General features: G+C 41.2%; 1 protein-coding gene across 5 annotated transcripts; it reads left to right on the top strand.

Moving 5' to 3' along the window:
- The first annotated feature begins 890 nt into the window (after window positions 1–890).
- On the top strand, window positions 891–20,133 carry eya3 (EYA transcriptional coactivator and phosphatase 3). 5 transcript variants are annotated; one of them, XM_079522497.1, is made up of 19 exons: window positions 891–1,006; window positions 5,900–6,004; window positions 6,242–6,291; window positions 7,546–7,640; window positions 9,022–9,102; window positions 9,197–9,266; window positions 9,457–9,566; window positions 9,829–9,966; window positions 10,197–10,282; window positions 10,406–10,586; window positions 11,459–11,628; window positions 12,318–12,401; window positions 12,515–12,604; window positions 12,858–12,916; window positions 13,210–13,370; window positions 13,611–13,725; window positions 14,901–15,022; window positions 16,346–16,446; window positions 16,787–20,133. In XM_079522497.1, exons 2-19 carry the CDS (start codon window positions 5,972–5,974, stop codon window positions 16,865–16,867), a joined length of 1,827 nt encoding a protein of 608 aa, XP_079378623.1. In that variant the 5' UTR covers window positions 891–1,006; window positions 5,900–5,971; the 3' UTR covers window positions 16,868–20,133. The 5 variants fall into 5 exon arrangements, with proteins under 5 accessions (XP_079378623.1, XP_079378626.1, XP_079378627.1 ...); XM_079522500.1 differs by having other exon boundaries at window positions 13,249–13,370; XM_079522498.1 differs by lacking the exon at window positions 891–1,006 and adding an exon at window positions 1,570–1,648.
- The last annotated feature ends 15 nt before the right edge of the window (window positions 20,134–20,148 follow it).

Raw genomic sequence — 20,148 nt, forward strand, 5'->3', positions numbered from 1 at the left:
TCATACCGAGGTAGTGGCGTACAAGAAAACATGTCAGTGATGTGTCATGGTCAGTATCACAATGTATGTTTTAAATGCCTTTTGTCGACTGTCTCTGCAAGAGAACAATACCATAAAGTGCACACTACAGTGTCATTTAGTTTAGATCCCATAATAAATCTGCAACCTTTTCCTACAATCAATCTAAATTGAAACTGGATATGTTTGAGGAATTTGACTTTTATAATAGTTTTGTCATACTAAACCCCTAAATGTATGTGTAGGCAGCCCTATTAATCAGCCTGACATCAATACAAGCTATCAAGAGATTGAGGGTGTCAGTTCTCTGAGTCACCACTAGAGGGAAGCATTGGCCTAAAAGTGAGTGAGTATTTGTTCCTATCCTGCAGAGTCCAAGGAATATTATCAGAAAAATCTGGGAATAAATTCCTTACCAAGAAATGTCTTCACCAAAATAAATTGTGTCTAGTAACACATATCACAAAGATTGAAATTCAGTTTCCCCAGTAGTAGAGAAAGCTGCTGAAAGTTGGGATGCCATTAATAACTACATTTGCAGATTACATTTCGTTCTGCTTTAAGCAGCATGTGAGGGATTAAGAAAAAGTATTGTAAATAAATTAATCAAATTAAAATGACATGCATTAGTTGAACTTATATTTAAATTCGTAAGAACATTAAAACAATATCTTACATGATCATATTTTTGACCTGACTTATTTAGTGAATTATAATCGCATAATAGGCCAATAATAATTTAATAAAATAATCCTAGTCGACATCCATGTCTTAATTTATTATAAATTAATATAGTTTTTTTTTATGCTACTGACTAACGAAAGGAAAGGAGGGATTCGCATGAATGGACGTTTTGCGTTTGCGCAGTTGCGTGAGCACCAAAACTTCCTGCAAAATAGTGGTCCCTAACAACAGACAAAGCTTAACAGTGTGGAATATTCAAGTGAAGACGTTTAATTTAAAATATAGCACATTTACCTCCTCAATGGTAAGGTCAATATGTTGCTTTTGCAATTCATGAATGCATGCATTTACGATAGAGTGTAGGCTGTAGTTAGTTAGTGCTACAGTGAATGTGGGGCCATTTCACTCGATCCCTGCTTAAACTGGTCCCGACTATTATCTGGAGCCTAAAAAAACAGTCTGTATATGGTTCAATTGTTCGTTCATCATTTGATCATTTACGGTGATGCGTTGGCTGCAGACAGTATACGTGTGGAACACGCGTGACTAAGTTTACCGTGTAAAAGCCCTGTACATGCCAGGATAATAAATATAAGGGCTTTCTTTTATATCATTTGAAACGCGAGATAGGTAACGCTGGCTATTAGGCTAACGTTAGCTTGCTGTGTTTTCTGGAACACATTAATAATTTCCCGTCCTCGAGCAGAGATAAATCCTATGATTATACTCCGTTTTGTCTCTGTCTTGACTTATGTATGTTGGCTAGTGATGTGGTCCCATCTCAGATTCAGGAGAATACCCAGGCTTGCAATATCATGGCTAGCTGCACAATGTGCACATAGCATTCCAGGAAGTAGTCTGTCTATAGAGTTGTTGTAGCTCACCTTCAGACGATACGGTTTACCGTCCTTGGCCGCGTTCAGCTTCAGCATGATTTACAAACAAGGTGGGCCAGGTAGAAGCATTGCATTGGTTTACACGCACAAGGTGGTCGGGGTATCTCAGATTAACGTGTTCAAATGTAGCCCGCACGTGCTGTCGGTATAATATATGAATACAAACACGGACTCCGACTGCAATGCACTAGTGTAATTTCTGTTCTTCGGTTTGATTGATTGAAGTATGTATTGACAGTTTGCAGAATTACAGTATATTTCAAGCACAACTCGATACAAAAACTGTTAACTGAGTGGACGACCCAATAAAGCACTACACTTGGATAAAAAGAGAAGGATCCGGGCACACAAAGTTAAAAAATGAGGAACGCCTTTATTAAATTAAAAAGGCAACTGCCAACAAAGCACTACACTTGTTTACAAGAGTCATAGAAGTATGATTTACCTACACCTACAGAATCATAAGCGAGGCCTTATTAGTGTGAGGTTGAGTGAAGAAGTTTTAAGTTTATCATAGTGTCTGTCACCAACACAATACTGTACTGGTCTGGATGAATTGTTCTGATGGATTTAATATGAAGGATCCCAATGGAAACAAGCCAATTGGCTTTCTTGGGTTTTAAATCCTCTTAGCAGACCTTGTAGGCTTGTATTGTATTGAACTGTTCAATCAATCAATTGACATACAGGTCTCTTCTCTATAGGGCCTAGGCAGTAGCAACATTGCCTAACAATACACTCCCGACTAGCTAGAGACTAGAGTAGACTAGAGACAACATACAAGCTAACCACTCAATGAGGAGGTTTCGTAAAAATGTGATTAATGCAATATTGTGCATACAGTAACTGCACTACATATACAGCAGGCAAAGTTGTGCAACAATTACAGTAATATGATGACATGTCTGTGCACATGATAACAATGCCAGTGATGTGTGGAGTTTGCATGTTCTCCCCGTGTCCCCTAGGGCAGGGACTCTCACAAAAAACATGCAGTAATCCTGGTCTCTAGTCTAAACTACCTCCCCCTGGCCAGCCGGGGCACCTGATGGAGGGGAAAGGAACTGGTCGGAATAACGTGTTCCTTCCACGTGCTACGTCCGGCCAGGGAAACTCCCCCCTGTCAGGTGAAAAGAAGCGGCTTGGACTCATCATGCATAGAAGGAAGCATGAGGTCAGTCCGCTGCCCCCTCAGGTTGGAAGAGGAAGTGTAGTTCCCAGGATTACATGATTAGATAGTTGACACTGGGTGAAAAAAAGGGTTGCAAAAATGTGTGATAAAATAATTAGTGGAAAACAAAAACAATGCCAGTGATGTTAAATGTAATGAATGCTTGAGGCTCCTGCTTTAGTGGCCAGGCCTAATTCATTTTTGTACGCCACTATCTCCTGTGCCAGTTTGGACCTATAAATTGCGATCCTGCCTCTTCCAGGGTCATCTTAGAACTGGATTAATAGCTGTCCCACTATGAATAATCAAGACAGAGTCCGACTGCTAGTCTTGCACTCTAAATTCAGCCTTTAAAATGTTGTAATAAGGTAAATCAAAAAGTTAAGTCAAATCAACAAAAAAAAACAGAATGTCAAAATATCCACCACGGGGTCCGAGACCAGAGCCATTGAGTGATGGTGGAGACGAAGCTGTGAAAGGTCCTGAAAGATACATAACGTCAGTCTTACCCAATACCCAATCTTTCTGTTTTATGAACACAAGGCTGCCGTACTTTATATATACCTCATACTTTAAATGCTTAGTATGAGGTATAAAGTACAGCAGCCATGTGTTCATAAAACAGAAAGATTGGGTATTGGGTAAGACTGACGTTATGTATCTTTCAGGACCTTTCACAGCTTCGTCTCAACCATTACTCAATGGCTCTGGTCTCAGACCCAGTGGTGGATATTTTGACATATTTTGACATTCCGTTTTTTTTTTTTGGAATGTTGTCACTACTGTTGGACCAGCCATAAACTAAACAGGTTCATCTCGATGTTCTGCATCTTTGTAATGTTAGTGTTAGTAAAAAGCAGGTAAGAGTAATGTTTGACTTGAGGCAGACATCAGTCACTCTACCGTTCACTGTAGTAGAAGAGGTGCGCCTGGTGAGGGTTTAAACCCCGCAGCTATGTCGAGTCCGCCTACAGGAAATACGTAAGCTGCGACCATGAGACCCGTTTCTGAATTCGTCTATATATGGATCGTGTCATAAGGCGTGATGGACTGATGGCCATATATGGTGACGTGATGTGTCACTAGGTGTGAGGGACTGACGGCCATATATGATGGTGTGATGTCAACTGGTCATTTCAATAAGTAGTGGCTGCTAAGCCCTCAGGGACATCTTGCTAGGAACCCCAAGAGGGTGACGGGTCATCTGTTGACATGGTGTCCACGACCGGGACATCCTCAGCTTCAGTTGTGCGCATGAAGACTTGAAGACGCGGGCGGCTGTGGCTCAGGAGGTAGAGCAGGTCGTCCAATGATCCCTGGGTCGGCGGTTCGAATCCCAGCTCCTCCTGTCCACATGCCGAAGTGTCCTTGGGCAAGACACTGAACCCTACCGTACATTGCCTCCAATGAGTTGGTCGGTGTGAGCTCGCCACCATTGGTGTGTGAATGTGGGAAGTGAAGACGCTGGCATCAACTGTTCGCCGCTCCCAATGTATGAATGAATTAACCATTGTAAAGCACTTTGAGCACTTGGAAAAGCGCTATAAAATGCAATTCATTATTATTATTATTGAAAGTAGCCAAACCAAGGCTTGCCCCAGGATTAAAGTCATCAAGGTTACATTTAACTTAATTATGACAAGACATTATTGTATGGACATCAAAACAGACTTTAGACTGTAAGATCCTTCTCACTAAATGTAAAGTAAAACATAATAGCTATTTATGGGTTTCAGCCTAATTATTTCATAATTTATGCAAATATGCTAAATGACAAAAGGTTGAATAATTTAGTCATGGCGAGATACGAATTTCAGGACATGTATAGACTCAGTCTAAGAGAGACTAAGATAATCATTGACTAAATGTAGAAATGTCCTTATTTCGACTTTTGCAAATTAAAAAGGTGGCATGATTGCACCATGGTAACAGATGAATTTCTATACATCACAAACATAGACTCACCTTTCTAAGTTAAGTAAGTAAAGCAATTTCTTGTGTTGGGGAATATTTAGCCAATTATGCTAATTTATTACTATAGGCCTACATGTTTATATACTTTTATAACATACTTTTATATGTCATAGCATTTGTGTGTGTGTATAATTATAAGTGTGAATAAACCTAATTGTAACATATAACATCTACAGTAAACTGCACAAAATCCTACTCTGCATATAATGGGAGTTAATGGGGAAACAATGATTGTCCCAAAAAAGTATTAAAGCTACTCATTTGAAAATGCTATCATGTCTCAAAGTACTTATATGGACCCAACAAACAAAATGGTAGCAAATAGATTTTGCCACCAAAAATGTCCCTCACTTCTGGTCTGGCCCATGGACTAATAGTTGTAATAAGGTCCTTACACACCAGGAGCGTTTATTTTGTGGGATTCTCACAACAAGCGTCTCAAATGTCCCAATTATCATGCCATTAAAATGCGTTAATTGTGTTCATTTGAAATAGTAGGATTATTAAATGTATTGTCTGAGAGTGCTTACTGTTTTGGAGAATAATTGCTTTATATAAGATCTAACTATAGTAATTATAAGGCTAATTGGAAAGGACAAGGTGGCCTTATTTTCCTCTGAATGTCAACGTGCTTTTGGGATCATTAATATAGAACTTGCATAAGCTGACATCTGCTTTGAAAATGTGGGATGCTGTTGATGGCACGTGTGAAGGAACCATTAACAAGTGCTTGACATATCAGGATGCTTTTGAATGTCTTGTCTGACCTATTTTCAGGGTTTTCTCGCATTATGGCAGTTATATAAATGTTATACCTATCTTTTCCATTGTCTGTAAAAGGCCAGCAGTGGCATGAATGACGTTAGATCTTATCCCTCAGAGTACTTATTGACACAAGAGCTTGTACTTGGAACACCTAATGCAGGAGAATATAATTATCTCTGTTAGGTAATGTGGTTTGTACTGGTAGGGGCTCAATGTCAGTGCCACACGTGCCACTGATCACCCACCGGCATGTGTTAACAGGAAGTGCCCAAGGGGATACACTTATTGATGCTAGTGTATGGGGAATTGAGGATGAAGGGAAGGGGTGTGGTGTAGTAGCAGTGAGCCACTGTCCAACTCATATGTGTTTTTGACTGTTTGTGTGGATCAGGGTCCAGAAAACCTTCCCAGATACAAAGAGTAGGCTAAACGTGCAGACGTGTCAGGTCGCTCTGCTGCAGAGATGGAGGACTCGCAAGAGCTGACCGAGATGCCGGTGAGTGCACTCGGTTCAATTCCTGTCATTGGAGCCTGCCTGAGAGGTCTGATCCTGATTTTGGAGAGTGAGACCAACGATTTCTGATGTTGACCAATATTTTGTAAAATGCAAAAATCTTGAAAGTTTTTAGTTAAGAACATTTAAAACAACAAGTGACTGAGCATTGTCAATATTATCTATACTATGATTCTTCTTTTCTTTTTTTAAGTATGTGAATGTCTTTATCTTTTGCAGGTAAAGAAGGCCAGGCTTGAGTTGACTATTTCACAGAAGAAAGAGCCAAGGTCAGTCTTCCATAATTTCTAGGCTATTCCTTCATGGGCGTAGCTTGAACATGACCCCAGGGGGGGAATCCCCGCAATTTGTTTTAGCTTTTTGTATTGTTCCGTTTTTATACAATGCCCTAACCCCTAAAATGTGTTATTTAGGACAGCAGCGCGCGCACACACACACACGAGCGCGCACTACAGCCGTACAGCGAGTCATCATGTCATTATAAGAGAGATGATTACAAACTACAGTCAGAAGCACACCACAAGTTACAACAACAACCGGCATTGACAGGACACTGCAATCCTGCAAGTTTATTTATTTACCTGATTGCTGTCAGTGTTGCCTTATCGTTCACTTTCTGAGTTAGAAAACTACGCAAATAAGTAGGCTAGTTCATTGCAGAGGGGTGGGCTGGCGGGGGCATCTTTGTAATATGTCTCCAATGTCCACACAATGATTATATTAAATCAAAATAGTAAAGTTTACTGAAAAGCTTCGGCAACAACACAGCAGCATGTACTTAAGAGTCACAACAACTCACGTTAGTCACCCAGAGACGACCTGCTTTTCGGCAGTTTCGTAACCATAGTGATGCCGGTCTCTTAAAGCAGGGGTTCTCAACCCGTGGGTCGCGACCTCCCAGGGGGTCGCAAAAAACAAAACAAAAAACCATCTAAAACAAAAAATGTAAAAGTTTCAGCAGTGAGTTCAATACTAATATAATTTAATAATGTCATATATTGGTATTGGTATTGGAATCGGACGATATGACCCTCAGCTGCAAATAATCAGGGATTGGGTATCGGTCATAATTTCAATATTGTGCGTCTCTAGTTGTAGCCGATAAATAAATCATGTAGTTGTTCAGTATTGATTAATATTCCATTTTTTACAGCATCTTTGTTTTTGCTGTGTCCACTCTGCCGGGTCACACACCAGAAGGCAAAAAAAGACAAAAGCGATGTAAAGGTCCTTATGGTGGAAAGACCGCATAAAATTGCATCAGTCCGTAAGGACCTTAACTGTGTTTGCGCTGATTGTGAATGTACTGTACATTTGCTCGCTGTCTCATTGACTCACCAGCTATTACATCCGCAAGGCTGTGCCTGCTTTGTTGGTGTAATTAATTAGAGATTCGATAGAGGATACATGTTTTATATACACAGATTTACAAATAAAAGAGCGTTGGAAAGGTTTCATGCATAAAATTACAATCTGGTATCCCAATCACACACGTGACATTTGTAATTTGTTCTTGTTTGAAGTGGTTTAGGTGAAGATGGGAGTCCACCTGTCCTCCTTGGCTCAGCAGAGCAGGACAGTTCGTACTCTGCCTTGTCTTCTGGCCCCCTGGATGGAGGTAAGTGGACACATGTGGGAAGTCTCCTTCGTCGTATGACTTTGACTTGACTTTAATAGAGCCCTTCCCTTCATGATGATGTAAGAAGTTTTTTTTTTTCATTGATATTTTTATTAGAAGTTAGGCATCAGTATATGGTGTAAGGCTGTCCCCAAACATTCAAGGTTCGAATGTTCGCTCGTTAGGGTTGGCACTCGAATCTTAATTAATGGGCTTGAACCATTCGTTTTATTTATTTTTATTTTTTTATTAAATAAAAAATATTATAATTTTTTCCCTTTTTTTATTAACTCGAAAATATATCTCGGCGAGAATGCGATATGAGCATGTAAAAAAAAGTAAGTTTCTAGTGCATTCCTGTCAGTTATGATTTTTTTAAAGAAATATCTCCTAGTTCTGCTGTCCCATCTCCCGTGCTTGTAATTTGGTGATTGGCCTGCAGCTGAGGTGAATTGAATGGAATGTCTGACGCGTCTCTCTCACACACACACACACACACACACACCAGCATGATCGCTGACAGGGGCCATGATATATTAGCATATGCTCTCTAGCATCACATCACAAAAAGTAGGGAACTCTGATCATTGTTAAGCAAAACGGTCACGGAGGATCTGCTTTTGCCCTGTGCCCACTTCACTTCAATGCGCCTCCCAGAATACACAGGTGGAACAAATAACGAGCAATATACGCTGTTTTAGCTGCCTGCCAGCAAGCTCACGTGAGCTTGCAGATCAGCTGTTTTCGCGTAGCCACTTGACGGTGTTTGTGTGTGTGTGTGTGTGTGTGTTGGGAGAGACGAGAGAGATTGATAAAGAGCAGGGGAGACGCGCTGATATCTCAAAGGTTATTTTTTAAATTAATTGGAAACAAATGGTCCGGATGTTCGCTCGGGAATTCCTGCCGAAGTTCGAGTCCAAAAAAAAGGGCTAAGGTACAGCCTTAATATGGTGTCATTTCAGTCACATCATATACAATAGTTATTTAGGTATACTGTACATGGAATGACAGCCTTTTATAATACTTCTGGTTAGATTGCTTTGCCCACTCCATTTTCCATTTCTAAACCCATACACAAACAAACATAACAGACATCAGAAAGTAATAAAATAAAAAGTGCATAAAGAACATGGTACATTTTTTAAATGAATACAATAAATATTAAAAACCTGTAAAAATAATAATCATAAACACACAGAGAGAGAAGAAAGTATAGAAGGAAGGATAGAAAGAGGGGAAAGAGAGAAGAGGGGGGGGGGCAATCACTCAATGAGTAGGGATTAGTTGGCGATTAAAGAATAACAATAAAGGATCCCATTTCTCTTGGAATGTAGTGAGATTACCTGATGTAAGAAGTTGACAGTTTGCTCATGATTTACAGTGCAGCAACGGCAAGCCGGTCCAGAGAGAGAGGCAGTGCCTCAAGCATGTGGCGACACCATGAACTCCTACACACATTCTGGTATGAAGAGAACTGGGCATTCGTTTACAAAACAATACTGTGATAAAAAATGAACCTCTTCTTTGAACTATCATGTGTTGTTATTTCATTGAAGTTGTGACCTGCAAAGAGCCAGATACAACGGCTGCCTCTGAATATACCTCACAGATGTACCAAGGAAGCAAGTGAGTATTTTTGCACAAATGTGATATGTATTTAATTTAGGTTGCTATCCCAATTTTACACAGCTTATTTGAACTGTGTGCACCGCGTGCTTGTGCACCTCTGAACGGAATTACTTGTTCTCCTGCATTGGTGACAAACTTTTCTGCAGTTAACCTGACAGGTCATTTATTCTCTCTCTCGTTATTTCAGCCCAGCTGTGACAGCCTATACCAGCCAGGTGGCTTTCCCTCCTCTGGTCCAATCCACCGTGTACTCTGCCTTCCCTCAATCGGGCCAGACCTATGGCCTTCCACCGTTTGGTTTGTTCCCCCCTTTCTTCCCTCACAGTCCTGCTTAACATTGTATGCTCACTAAAACCAGCACTGCGCCTCTGACTTTGCTTTATTAGGCTTCAACATGCTTTGGCGCTGTTAATTGAAAGGCTTTAATTTTTTCCTGACAAACACACATGCACACAAAGACAACCTGTTGCCTCCATTTAACTTACTTTCACTCTCTGCTCCTTCCCTTTGTTCCCATTTTCCTTTCTTTTTCTGCTTCTGTTGCTCTGTTCATCTTCAGGTGCTATGTGGCCTGGCATAAAGACAGAGACAGGGTTGCCTGAGGCGCCCTCTGTTGGCCAGCCTGGGTTTCTCAGCTTCAGCTCCGCATATACCTCAACCCAGACAGGCCAACTCCACTACTCATACCCCAGCCAAGGCAAGCGGCATCCTCACCCTGTCTCACAATATCTAGCTGACGTGTGCTTTCCACATACTTTAACCGGTCAGTGACCAAAATGGACTGCTGGTTCTGCAGGGGCACAGCTCTCTTCCTCTTTCGTTAAGCCACTTCAAATGTCCTGGTGTCAAGCGGCATGCGTAATTGCGTATATAATTGTTTTCATCCGGAAGCATCTGTTGCTTTAATGTTTTGTTTTCTGTCTCCAGGTTCTAGTTTCACAACGTCCAGTGTATACACTAACATCCCGTCGGCTACGGCTGCTACCACTGGCTCAGCCACTGTGGCACACCAGGCAAGTGTCCTCAAAATTAGAGACGGCTGGATTTTAGTGAAATAAATAAATCATTCTTTGTCCCTCTTGCTCATCGTTTTACCCCCCCTCCCCATATATGTTTTTCTTTCTTTCCATTTGTAGGAATTTAGCAACTATAACTCTCTAGGACAGAATCAGTTTCCTCAGTACTATGCGCCACCTCCCAGCTATGCACCCGCTGGTCTGCCCAATAGCGATGGCCATGGTGCCAGTGTGGGAGTGGCTGGGTATCCAGCAGTCAAATCAGAGAACACTGCCTCAGCCAGTCTCCCTAACACTACAGGTACTAGTTGACATTGTGCTTATTTCTCGCATGCAAGACATCTTCCTCATTTATGATGGCATGTGACATGTTGTTGTATTGATGGTCGAGTGCCATGATTTTTGAGCGTCTCTTGAGTGTATAGGGTTTGATGAGGTCTGGCCATATATGGAGCATGTCTTAAGTGTACAGGGTTTGATGAGGTCAGATCAACATATGGAATGTCAGAACAGGTCAGCTTCATAATATGGATCTCCATATATTATATGGAGATCTAAGGGTGGCAGCGGGCCTGTTGAGAACTCTAATTCTCGCCGGCTTCCGGGCGCAGCTTCCCTAATAACTTTGGGGTGGGTTGTCTAGAGTTTGAATGGTAACAGGTATCAGTCAAAAGGGAGACATTGAAGAGGAAGTACAGGTGGGGAGGATCAACATATGGAATGTCAGAACAGGTCAGCTCCATATATGGAGATGGAGGCGTGATGTCACGAGGCGTGACCATATATGGAGGCGTGATGTCACGAGGCGTGACCATATATGGAGGCGTGATGTCACGAGGCGTAAATGCAGGTTTTCAGAGTAAACTGTGACCTACGGTTGCAACAACAACAACAACACACGGCAGTGGGCGAGGCTTAAGTTCACGTGGGTGGTGCTGGTGAAAACCATATACTTAATGAACTGGTGGGTGTGGCCACATAAAAACCTGATGAACATGTTTTCTTGTTTTTTTTTCTGGGGGGGGGGGGGGTGATCACGGCACCCCATCTTAAAGCCTTGTATTGACTTTATTTACTTTATTTAGTATCAGGTTTGTTTTTCAAGTGCGTATCTTTTTTTTTTTTTTTTAATTAGTCCAGGATTAATGGCCAACATGTTAATTTCAACCGTAGATGTGCCTCCGCATGAGAACCTCCCGACAGGCATCGCCCTTCCCACGGGTGTAGCCCTTCCCACTGGTGCCAGAGACCAGGATGAGGCTGCAGGCAGGAACTCTGTTGGGAAAGCCAAGGGCAAGGCCAAGAAGTCAGATAGTTCCCCAGCTACAGACAGTGACCTGGAGGTAATTGTTGCGAATGCAGTGAGCATTTACTATGAGACCCAGCAGATCATGTCTGTCTGTCTGTCTGTCTGTGTGTGTGTGTGTGTCACGCTGTAACACCACCCGCCCGCCACCCGCAGCTGTATCACACACACACACACACACACACACACACACACACACACACACACACACACAAACAACTTAACTTAATTAAAAAAAAACTTAACTTAAAAAAAACTTAACTTAAAAAAAATCTTTAAAAAAAAAAGAACTAAAAAAAAACCTTAAAGTACGTAATTTATTCTAATTGTTGTTATTGCAATTTACGAGCTGCGTTCGCTTCCCGTGTTCGCACGTCTTACTTGTGTTATCTGTAATGGCAAAGACATCACTGCTTTGGCGACATAGTGTACATAAAACTAGACCATTTTCCCATTAATAGCTTTATTTTTTAGACTTTGTTTCAGCATTACTACGTTCCCAAACTTACCTGGATAAGTGGGTCAATGTTGGCCAAATGCAAATGTGTGTTTATATCTATTCTCAGGACTGATTGGTACAAAATCAGTAGCTTAATAAGATTTTTAGCTGTGTTTTACTTTTGTCAATAATAATCAATGGAATCAAATAATAGTATGGAAGGAAAATGCAACAAAACAAAATTCTTTGCACATGAAATTAAGTTTTTATTTACTTCCTTTTTGTAGCGGATATTTCTATGGGATCTGGATGAGACCATCATTATTTTCCACTCACTGCTTACTGGTTCCTTTGCTCAAAAGTTTGGAAAGGTTTGTACCTACCATGAATAACTCTTTAACTCCATCATAACACCATAAAATGTCAAACTTGGGTGCCATTTATGTGAAGAATGTATGTTGTTTTTGTGTTTTTATTTGCCCAGGATCCAGCCACTGTACTGAATTTGGGCTTGCAAATGGAAGAATTGATCTTTGAGCTGGCAGACACGCACTTGTTCTTCAATGACTTAGAGGTACAGTGAGTTGTACCCTGCTTCAGAATACTGCAAAAAAGGAATAACTGATGATGACACGAAGAAATGAGCAAACAATATTTAAACTGGAAGTAACGCTATAAAATTGAAGCTGGGTACTCTCTTGATTGGATGAAATTGCCAAGCCACCTGAAAAAGTCCTTGAGAGACGGGGAAACCCCTGTTAATTAACAAACCGATGTGTGTCAAAAAATAATTGCTTTCCGCTGTTAATATTTTTTTTCCTCCCAAGGAGTGTGATCAGGTCCATGTGGAGGATGTGGCCTCTGATGACAATGGACAGGACCTGAGGTAAGGGCCTCTTTTGTCATTACTCTGCCAGGCTAATCACATAAACCATATTGTCTCTATTTGGCGAACATTCTGTGAAAAGATCAGATCTACAAGCACTGTGCTTTTAGATGTCCTATGTTCGCATTGTGAGCTGGTATTTTTGGCCAAGACATTTGGTGTTGATGTAAAAACTGTCAGCTAGGGCTTAAGTGGTTAAACAAACTGTCAATACAATAAATCTTATGCTTTATCATGATTTCTTATTCAAATTTTACACACAAACCTGTTTCCACATTGTTAACCCTCCTTAGTAATTATAACTTCTTGGCGGATGGCTTCAATGGCCCCAGCGGTGGAGGGCAAACTGGTGCCACAACAGGAGTACAGGGAGGTGTGGAATGGATGCGCAAATTGGCCTTTCGCTACCGGCGGCTAAAAGAGATCTACAATGGATACAAAGGGAATGTCGGAGGTGAGATTGCTTCATCATTTGGGTCACTTGAGTTGAGTGATGCTTTCTGGAAACACCTTAGGCTGGACTCTGAAATGTTGACTAATTTGCTAAACAGTAGTATAATCCCTAAATGCAGCAAATTTTATTCTTAATTACCCACCATCTCTGATGTTAATTAATGCTTCAGCTGCTGATGTATTTAGGCTGTCCTCCTGTGCCATCTGCTGGCTGATATTCTAAATGCATGCTGATCCCCAGGTCTGTTGAGTCCTATGAAGAGGGAACTTCTCCTGCGGCTACAGTCAGAAATAGAGAACGTGACAGACACCTGGCTCAGCACAGCACTCAAATCCCTGCTGCTCATCCAGTCCAGGTCAGCACAGGGGAAGGTTATTGGCATATGTGTCATTATTGACACATATGAATCAGTCTAGCTACCCCCATTGTAACTACACACAATTTGTTTATTGGCCCCTTTGAACACTTGCTGTCTGCTCTGTCCCTGACTGTGAATTTCACACTGAATGCCACAACACCACCAGATGAAACAGAGCTGTCTTCTACAGAACAATAGAAGAGAAGTACCCACTTTGCATAGAAACAACTCCATCATGCAGCTGCTACGTATAAACGGAGAGGACCGATAGTAGTTGAAAATGAATGAGCCAAAGCAAGTAATTTTTCCAAATCATTTTAAGCGTTTAAGTTAACCAGCGATCTCACCCATGTAGGATATTTACACACACCATTGCAAAGTGACAAAATTACGCAATTAATGTTTAGAATAGAAAGGAGTGCTTCAGCTGAGCAAATAATTCAAGGTAACTTTACAACTCCACACTCCTAGCGGTTGCAAAAGCTCCATCTCATTTTAACGCTGCACTACTGAAGTAGCTTCTCTCTCAAGCTCTATTTTATAAACAAATATTTCATGTCTTCTATGTAGTCATCTTCATCCGCCCCCCATGTTGTTTATCAATCCAGCACCACTGAATAATATACATTACTTTAATAATAATGGATTGCATTTTGATAGCGCTTTTCCAAGTGCTTTACATTGGTCCATTCATTCATACATTGGGTGGTGAAGCGCCAGCGTCCTCACTTCCCACATTCTCACACCAATGGCTCACTTCCCACATTCACACACCAATGGTGGCAAACTCACACCAATGGTGGCAAGCTCACTGTGTGTGTGTGTGTGTGTGTGTGTGTGTGTGTGTGTGTGTGTGTGTGTGTGTGTGTGTGTGTGTGTGTGTGTGTGTGTGTGTGTGTGTGTGTGTGTGTGTGTGTGTGTGTGTGTGTGTGTGTGTGTGTGTGTGTGTGTGTGTGTGTGTGTGTGTGTGTGTGTGTGTGTGTGTGCCTGCCTGTGTGTGTGTGTGTGTGCCTGCCTGTGTGAGTGTGTGTGTGTGTGCGCCTGCGTGTGTGTGTGCGTACCTGTGTGTGTGTGCGTGCGTGTGTGCGTACCTGTGTGTGTGTGTGTGTGTGCGCGTGCAGTTGTCAGTAACAACACCAACTAAATTCCTTTTCTTTTCCGACTGCTGACAGGGGGAAGTGTATGAATGTCCTGGTGACTACCACTCAGCTGGTTCCAGCCCTGGCCAAGGTGCTACTCTATGGCCTGGGAGAAGTCTTCCCCATCGAGAACATATACAGCGCCACCAAGATAGGTAGATTTGACACACAAACAAAACAAATAGATCAAAGTATGAATCCTTGTCATGTCTTAGGAGCTGTTTAGACGGCAACTGCATTTTCAGGTGTTGAAACCGCAACAAAGTGAAACCCTCTTCCAGAGTGGAAATCTTTGAAAACTCTCCGCCTTGATTCTCCTGTAAAATGCAATACGGGGGAAACGGCAAACCTAGGCTATTACATTGGTGTAAATTAACAGCTTTTTTTTTTTATTATTGTATTAGACTATAACAAATGCAAAACAGTACATGGTACAGTTAAAGCACATTGATCCAAAAGGATAGCACCGAAACAAGACCTTGCGGTCTTGTTTCCATTCGGGTCCCATGCATTCATTCACAACACAATAATGACAATAATCGAGATATCTCAAAAACATTAACTATGTACAGGCAGAGCCGGACTAACAATGGAACTTAAGCGCCAGGGCCCGAAGCTTGCAGGGCCCGGTACGAGACTATAGGTACAACTGTTGCTTCTGTCGAAAAATATAACGCAACACAGGAACCCCCGCTAGTGTTTTTGGTCTTCTCGTCTGAGAGTTTCTGTAGCAGTCTGATACTAGCAGCAGGGGGGGGGGGGGGGGGGGGCAGTCAGCTTGGGGGGGTTCCCGACGGCTGCGCATCGCTTCCTCCTCCGACAGAGGGGAAGCGAGTAAGCGACGCCGTCAGAAGCCCCTGTTCAACAGCACTGTTTGCAAATGTAGCTACATTTGTTGGCCACAAAGACAATTTAGACAAAACATGCTGCTGCATGTTTCCTGTTAATGAGTGCCCAGTGCGGCTGTGTCTTGGGCAGCGCAGGCAGTAGTGGATATGCGCTAAACGGCGAAACGCATGCATGCATGTTAATTAATTAATTGGCTGAATCTGTAGGGCCTTTTGATTTGGTGAAGCGCCAGGGCCTTGAGAGGGGTTGATCCGTCACTGTGTACAGGTGGAAGTACAACAAAATCAAAATACAAAAAAATCACTCTGAGGGGGGGGGGGGGGGGCACCAGATCATTATTTATACTCCCTCTAGTGTTGTGGCTGTGAGAGTTGCTCACCTTTTTATGAGGTAATCAGTTAAGTAAATGGGGACTGTCTCTGTGTAAACGCAGAATAAAAAGTGAGAACGTAACAGCACAATGTTGTTTTCTGTTCTGATCGTTATCGTGTAAATGTGGCTTTACAGTGCCTCGACTGTAAGACATGACAACGATTGTTTTTTAATCTACACATCAGTTTGGAATTGGCTGTTTCACAGAAGGCGGTCCAATTATGTCCAATTTCTGCCTGTTGATCTCATTCAAATAGGGAAAGAAAGCTGCTTTGAGCGGATCGTCTCTCGCTTTGGGAAGAAAGTGACCTATGTGGTGATAGGAGACGGACGAGATGAGGAATTTGCAGCAAAACAGGTAAGAAAACAAAAAACAAGACAGTCTAATAATGGCGGGAACTGGGACTGTACATGGAAAAACAGGGACATATCTGTGTGTCATTTTCACCATTTGGGAGAAAGTGCCTACTAGTTAAGCTTCTGTTCATAGACAGACTAGCCATTCGCCACGCTGTCAAAATTATATTTGCACAATATGTGAAGATCTGTTCAGCGGTTTGTGAGATTTGCTCCAGACAACACACACACAGACCCAGACGCATAGATGGCTTGCCTCATTTGTCTCTGTATTAGCTCACAATAATTTGTCTGTTTTGGGAAAATACTCTATGCTGAATATATTGGGTTTTTCTTAACAGCACAATATGCCTTTCTGGCGGATCTCCACCCATGGGGATCTGGTTTCCCTACACCAAGCCCTGGAACTGGATTTCTTGTAAAGGAGTAGGGAGATTGGGGTGGCTGGACGCCAACACACTAAAAGGGAAAATAACATTTTGGTTATCTCTACTGGCTTGTGGAGTAACAGTAGGTCTTCAGAATCACCTACAAAGCCCTGCAATCACAGTCACACACACGCATCACAAGCGTATCCCTGCTCTCTCTGGTGACCTCTTAAGAATTCCCAGTGTGATGGTAATGTACTGAGGGGGACATTTGGGTCAGTAGTGATTGTGGGAAGCAGACTGGATGTACAGTTTATATTAGCTTTTCATGCCCAGAAATCTCCCACCTCTACGGCAGCTAACCTCTTTAAGGCTGAAAACTGGCACTGACTGGGGCATGGAAGGGAAGACACCCACCTTTATGTCTGCATTCTCCCTCATCATCTTTCTGCGTGTCCTTTTTTTATTTTTAATATGTACATGTGTGTAGCTCAAGGTCCCAGAAGATGTCATTGTCCATCTGGTTTCTCTCTGTTGATGTCAGAATAGAATCAACCAAAGGAACTGACTGGTGATCATTCTGTACTCTTTGTTTTTTTTTTGTTTTTTTTTAGCTTTTCTTCTTCACAGACTTCTTCACAGTCCTTAGTGAAGGAAATGTCACAACTCGAAAATCCTTTTTTCTCCTAGTTTCGTTTGCACTCATTCCCAAGCTTGAAAGCAGTGATGTACAATGTTGCCTTTGAGTTACTGAGCTGAGATCAGTGATTATCCTTGTTTTGTTTTAAGCATAGTCGCATAACAATATTTTTTTGTTTAACTCCTTGACTAAAGGTACCGATAGTGTTCTCCTTATTAACCATGAGACTCCCAACCCCATGATCTGACCAAACCAGACCATCAGCCAGTCAGCTGTCCTGACCTCTCCACTGTGTTGCAACGACAGTCTGCTGTGGCCTTAATGCGGGGGGGGGGGGGATCCTTGACATGAAAACGTTTGCGAAACACTGCTTTAGATCAGAGGACTGGAAGGAACCAGCTGCGAAGTGCATGCATGTTGAGGATCAGTGGCTGTTGTCAAATATGTCTACTAACTACATAACTAGACAAGCCAAAGCATTGAACTGTATAAATCCTCTGGTGTTACTTTGAAAGCTGGTACGGTACAAATTTTTAAAAGTAATCTAGGAGTATTATGTATGTATGTGTCTTTCATTTCGTAAGAGGAGACTTCTAATGAATAAGGCTTAAGCAAATGGTTAGGATGCAAATTAATCACAATTGCACACAAATTGTATTAATTAAAAATTGATTAGTTCTTGGGGTTGGGTTACAGTTGTTGGATAATAGAGCATTAGAATAAGGAAGATATGAATAGACCACGATAACAAAATGTTACGTAAATCTCTCGCATCACAAATAATCACAGTATTCACAAAAGCGCATTAGTTTTAAATGGTCAGGGTGGATAGTTTAATTAGATGGCGTGGAGTCCGTTGAACTATTTGGGTATGTTAACACCACCAATGATTCTGTGATTCATTGGGATGAAACAAATACCTGTAGTCCACTTGCAGAAAAAATAACTTTCTTTGTAGGTAAATTTAGATCTGATATTTCAAATACTGTTAAATGTATTCTTTTTCTAGCATGATGTTCTTTTTTAACCCAACCCCACCCCCTCCAATGTTCTTGTATCACCGGCCATTTGGTCAGTTACTAGACCTCACTCTCGCATGAACAACAACTTTATAATGGCAGGGTAAATTATAAGTGTGGACCATTATGCCTTATTTATTTATACTTTGCTGTGCACCGGTGCCGCACATTGAAAATAGCAGATCTACAATCTCATAGATGTGCTATTTTCCATGGTGTGACCTGTTGCACAATCAATTATGGATGAGGCAGTAGTTGGTTAATTATAATTTGCAATAGAGTGGCACTTGTGGATATTCTCTTCATTGTTCTTTGACAGCTACAGTACTACCCCAAAGTAACCTGGAACTCGTACAACGCTGGATTTTACACAGATTCTGGCATCATCGGTCACTTTTAAAAACCCTATGCCCTTGTCATTAAATGTCATTGGTAAACACAAGGGATGACTGTGCAATACATTTCTAGCTGGTGCAAATGGTCAGTGACTGTATTTCAAGAGGTTAGATTCACCTGATAGCTGGTCAAGAAAGCTGGATGGGGGTCAACTATCCCTGGTTTGTGTGAGAATGACTGAACAATACTGAGCCTGAGGAAGATTTAGCATTTACAGTACAAACATGCAGCTTGACCATTAAGAATGTGTATTTTTTTTTCTTTGTGTGTATTTGTTCTCTTTTCTCTTGCGTGACTGTACATATTTATATTGTGCCTTTAACCTTCATCTGTACACATAATCTTTAAGGGAACTACTTAAAAATGTGTTAAATACATTAACATTATCAACGTTATGTCAGTATCATGTTATTATCTGAAGTGTTATTTTACTTCATTTTCTTTTTTTACTTAATACTTTGTGCTGCCAAAGCTTATTGTCAGCTATATTATGTTAATTAGGTTAATCATTGCTCAGCAATCATATTTGTCTGCTTTGAAATGGACCCCCCTGTTGCCTTTTGAAAAGGAAATGGCTTTTTTTTTTGCTGTGAAATGCTTGTTTCGCTTAGACAATCAGTCTTGAATGTGGTATGTTAAATTAAGTCCACAATATCCTCATTTTTGTTTAGTTCAATGTTGTACTACCTAAATGAGTCAAAGGGAAATTCTGAATGAATCATTTGTGTCCTTTGACGAAGTCGATGCTGTCCTACGTTTTATAAAGTTCAGAGACTATATGCAATCTTTACATCGTTTTCAAATATTCATGGGGCTTTGCCTCCCTGTTTTTCCTCTATTAGCATTTGATGTTTACTAGTTATACTTTTGTGTCTGCATGTCAGTCTTTCGTGTAAACTATGCCATGGCAATGGACATTTGACCATGCAATATTTATGGGGTTATGCTTTAGATTTTAAACTTCTTCTTTTTTTTTCAATGCCAAAAACTTTATTTTTAAAATGTCATGTCTGTTTTATTTTTTCCATTTCATTTTCTTTTAAATGTTTTTCTCCTCACGTTTCACTGAGCTGTGAGAGCACATAGTATTGTCATATTTGACTCAACATGATCCTCTCAATGCTGTCAAAATACTTAGTGATTATGGAATACTAGATATCATGTCTCACACTTGCTGTTCGGGACCAGAACACTTGGTCCAACATGATTTTCCTGTGTAGTGAGGACACAAGACAATGTAAATAAATCATTTGAAAAAGGCTTGACCAACGCATCATTTA

This window comes from Electrona antarctica (genome assembly GCF_951216825.1).
Source record: "Electrona antarctica genome assembly, chromosome: 15".
NCBI classification, from domain to species: Eukaryota; Metazoa; Chordata; class Actinopteri; order Myctophiformes; family Myctophidae; genus Electrona; species Electrona antarctica.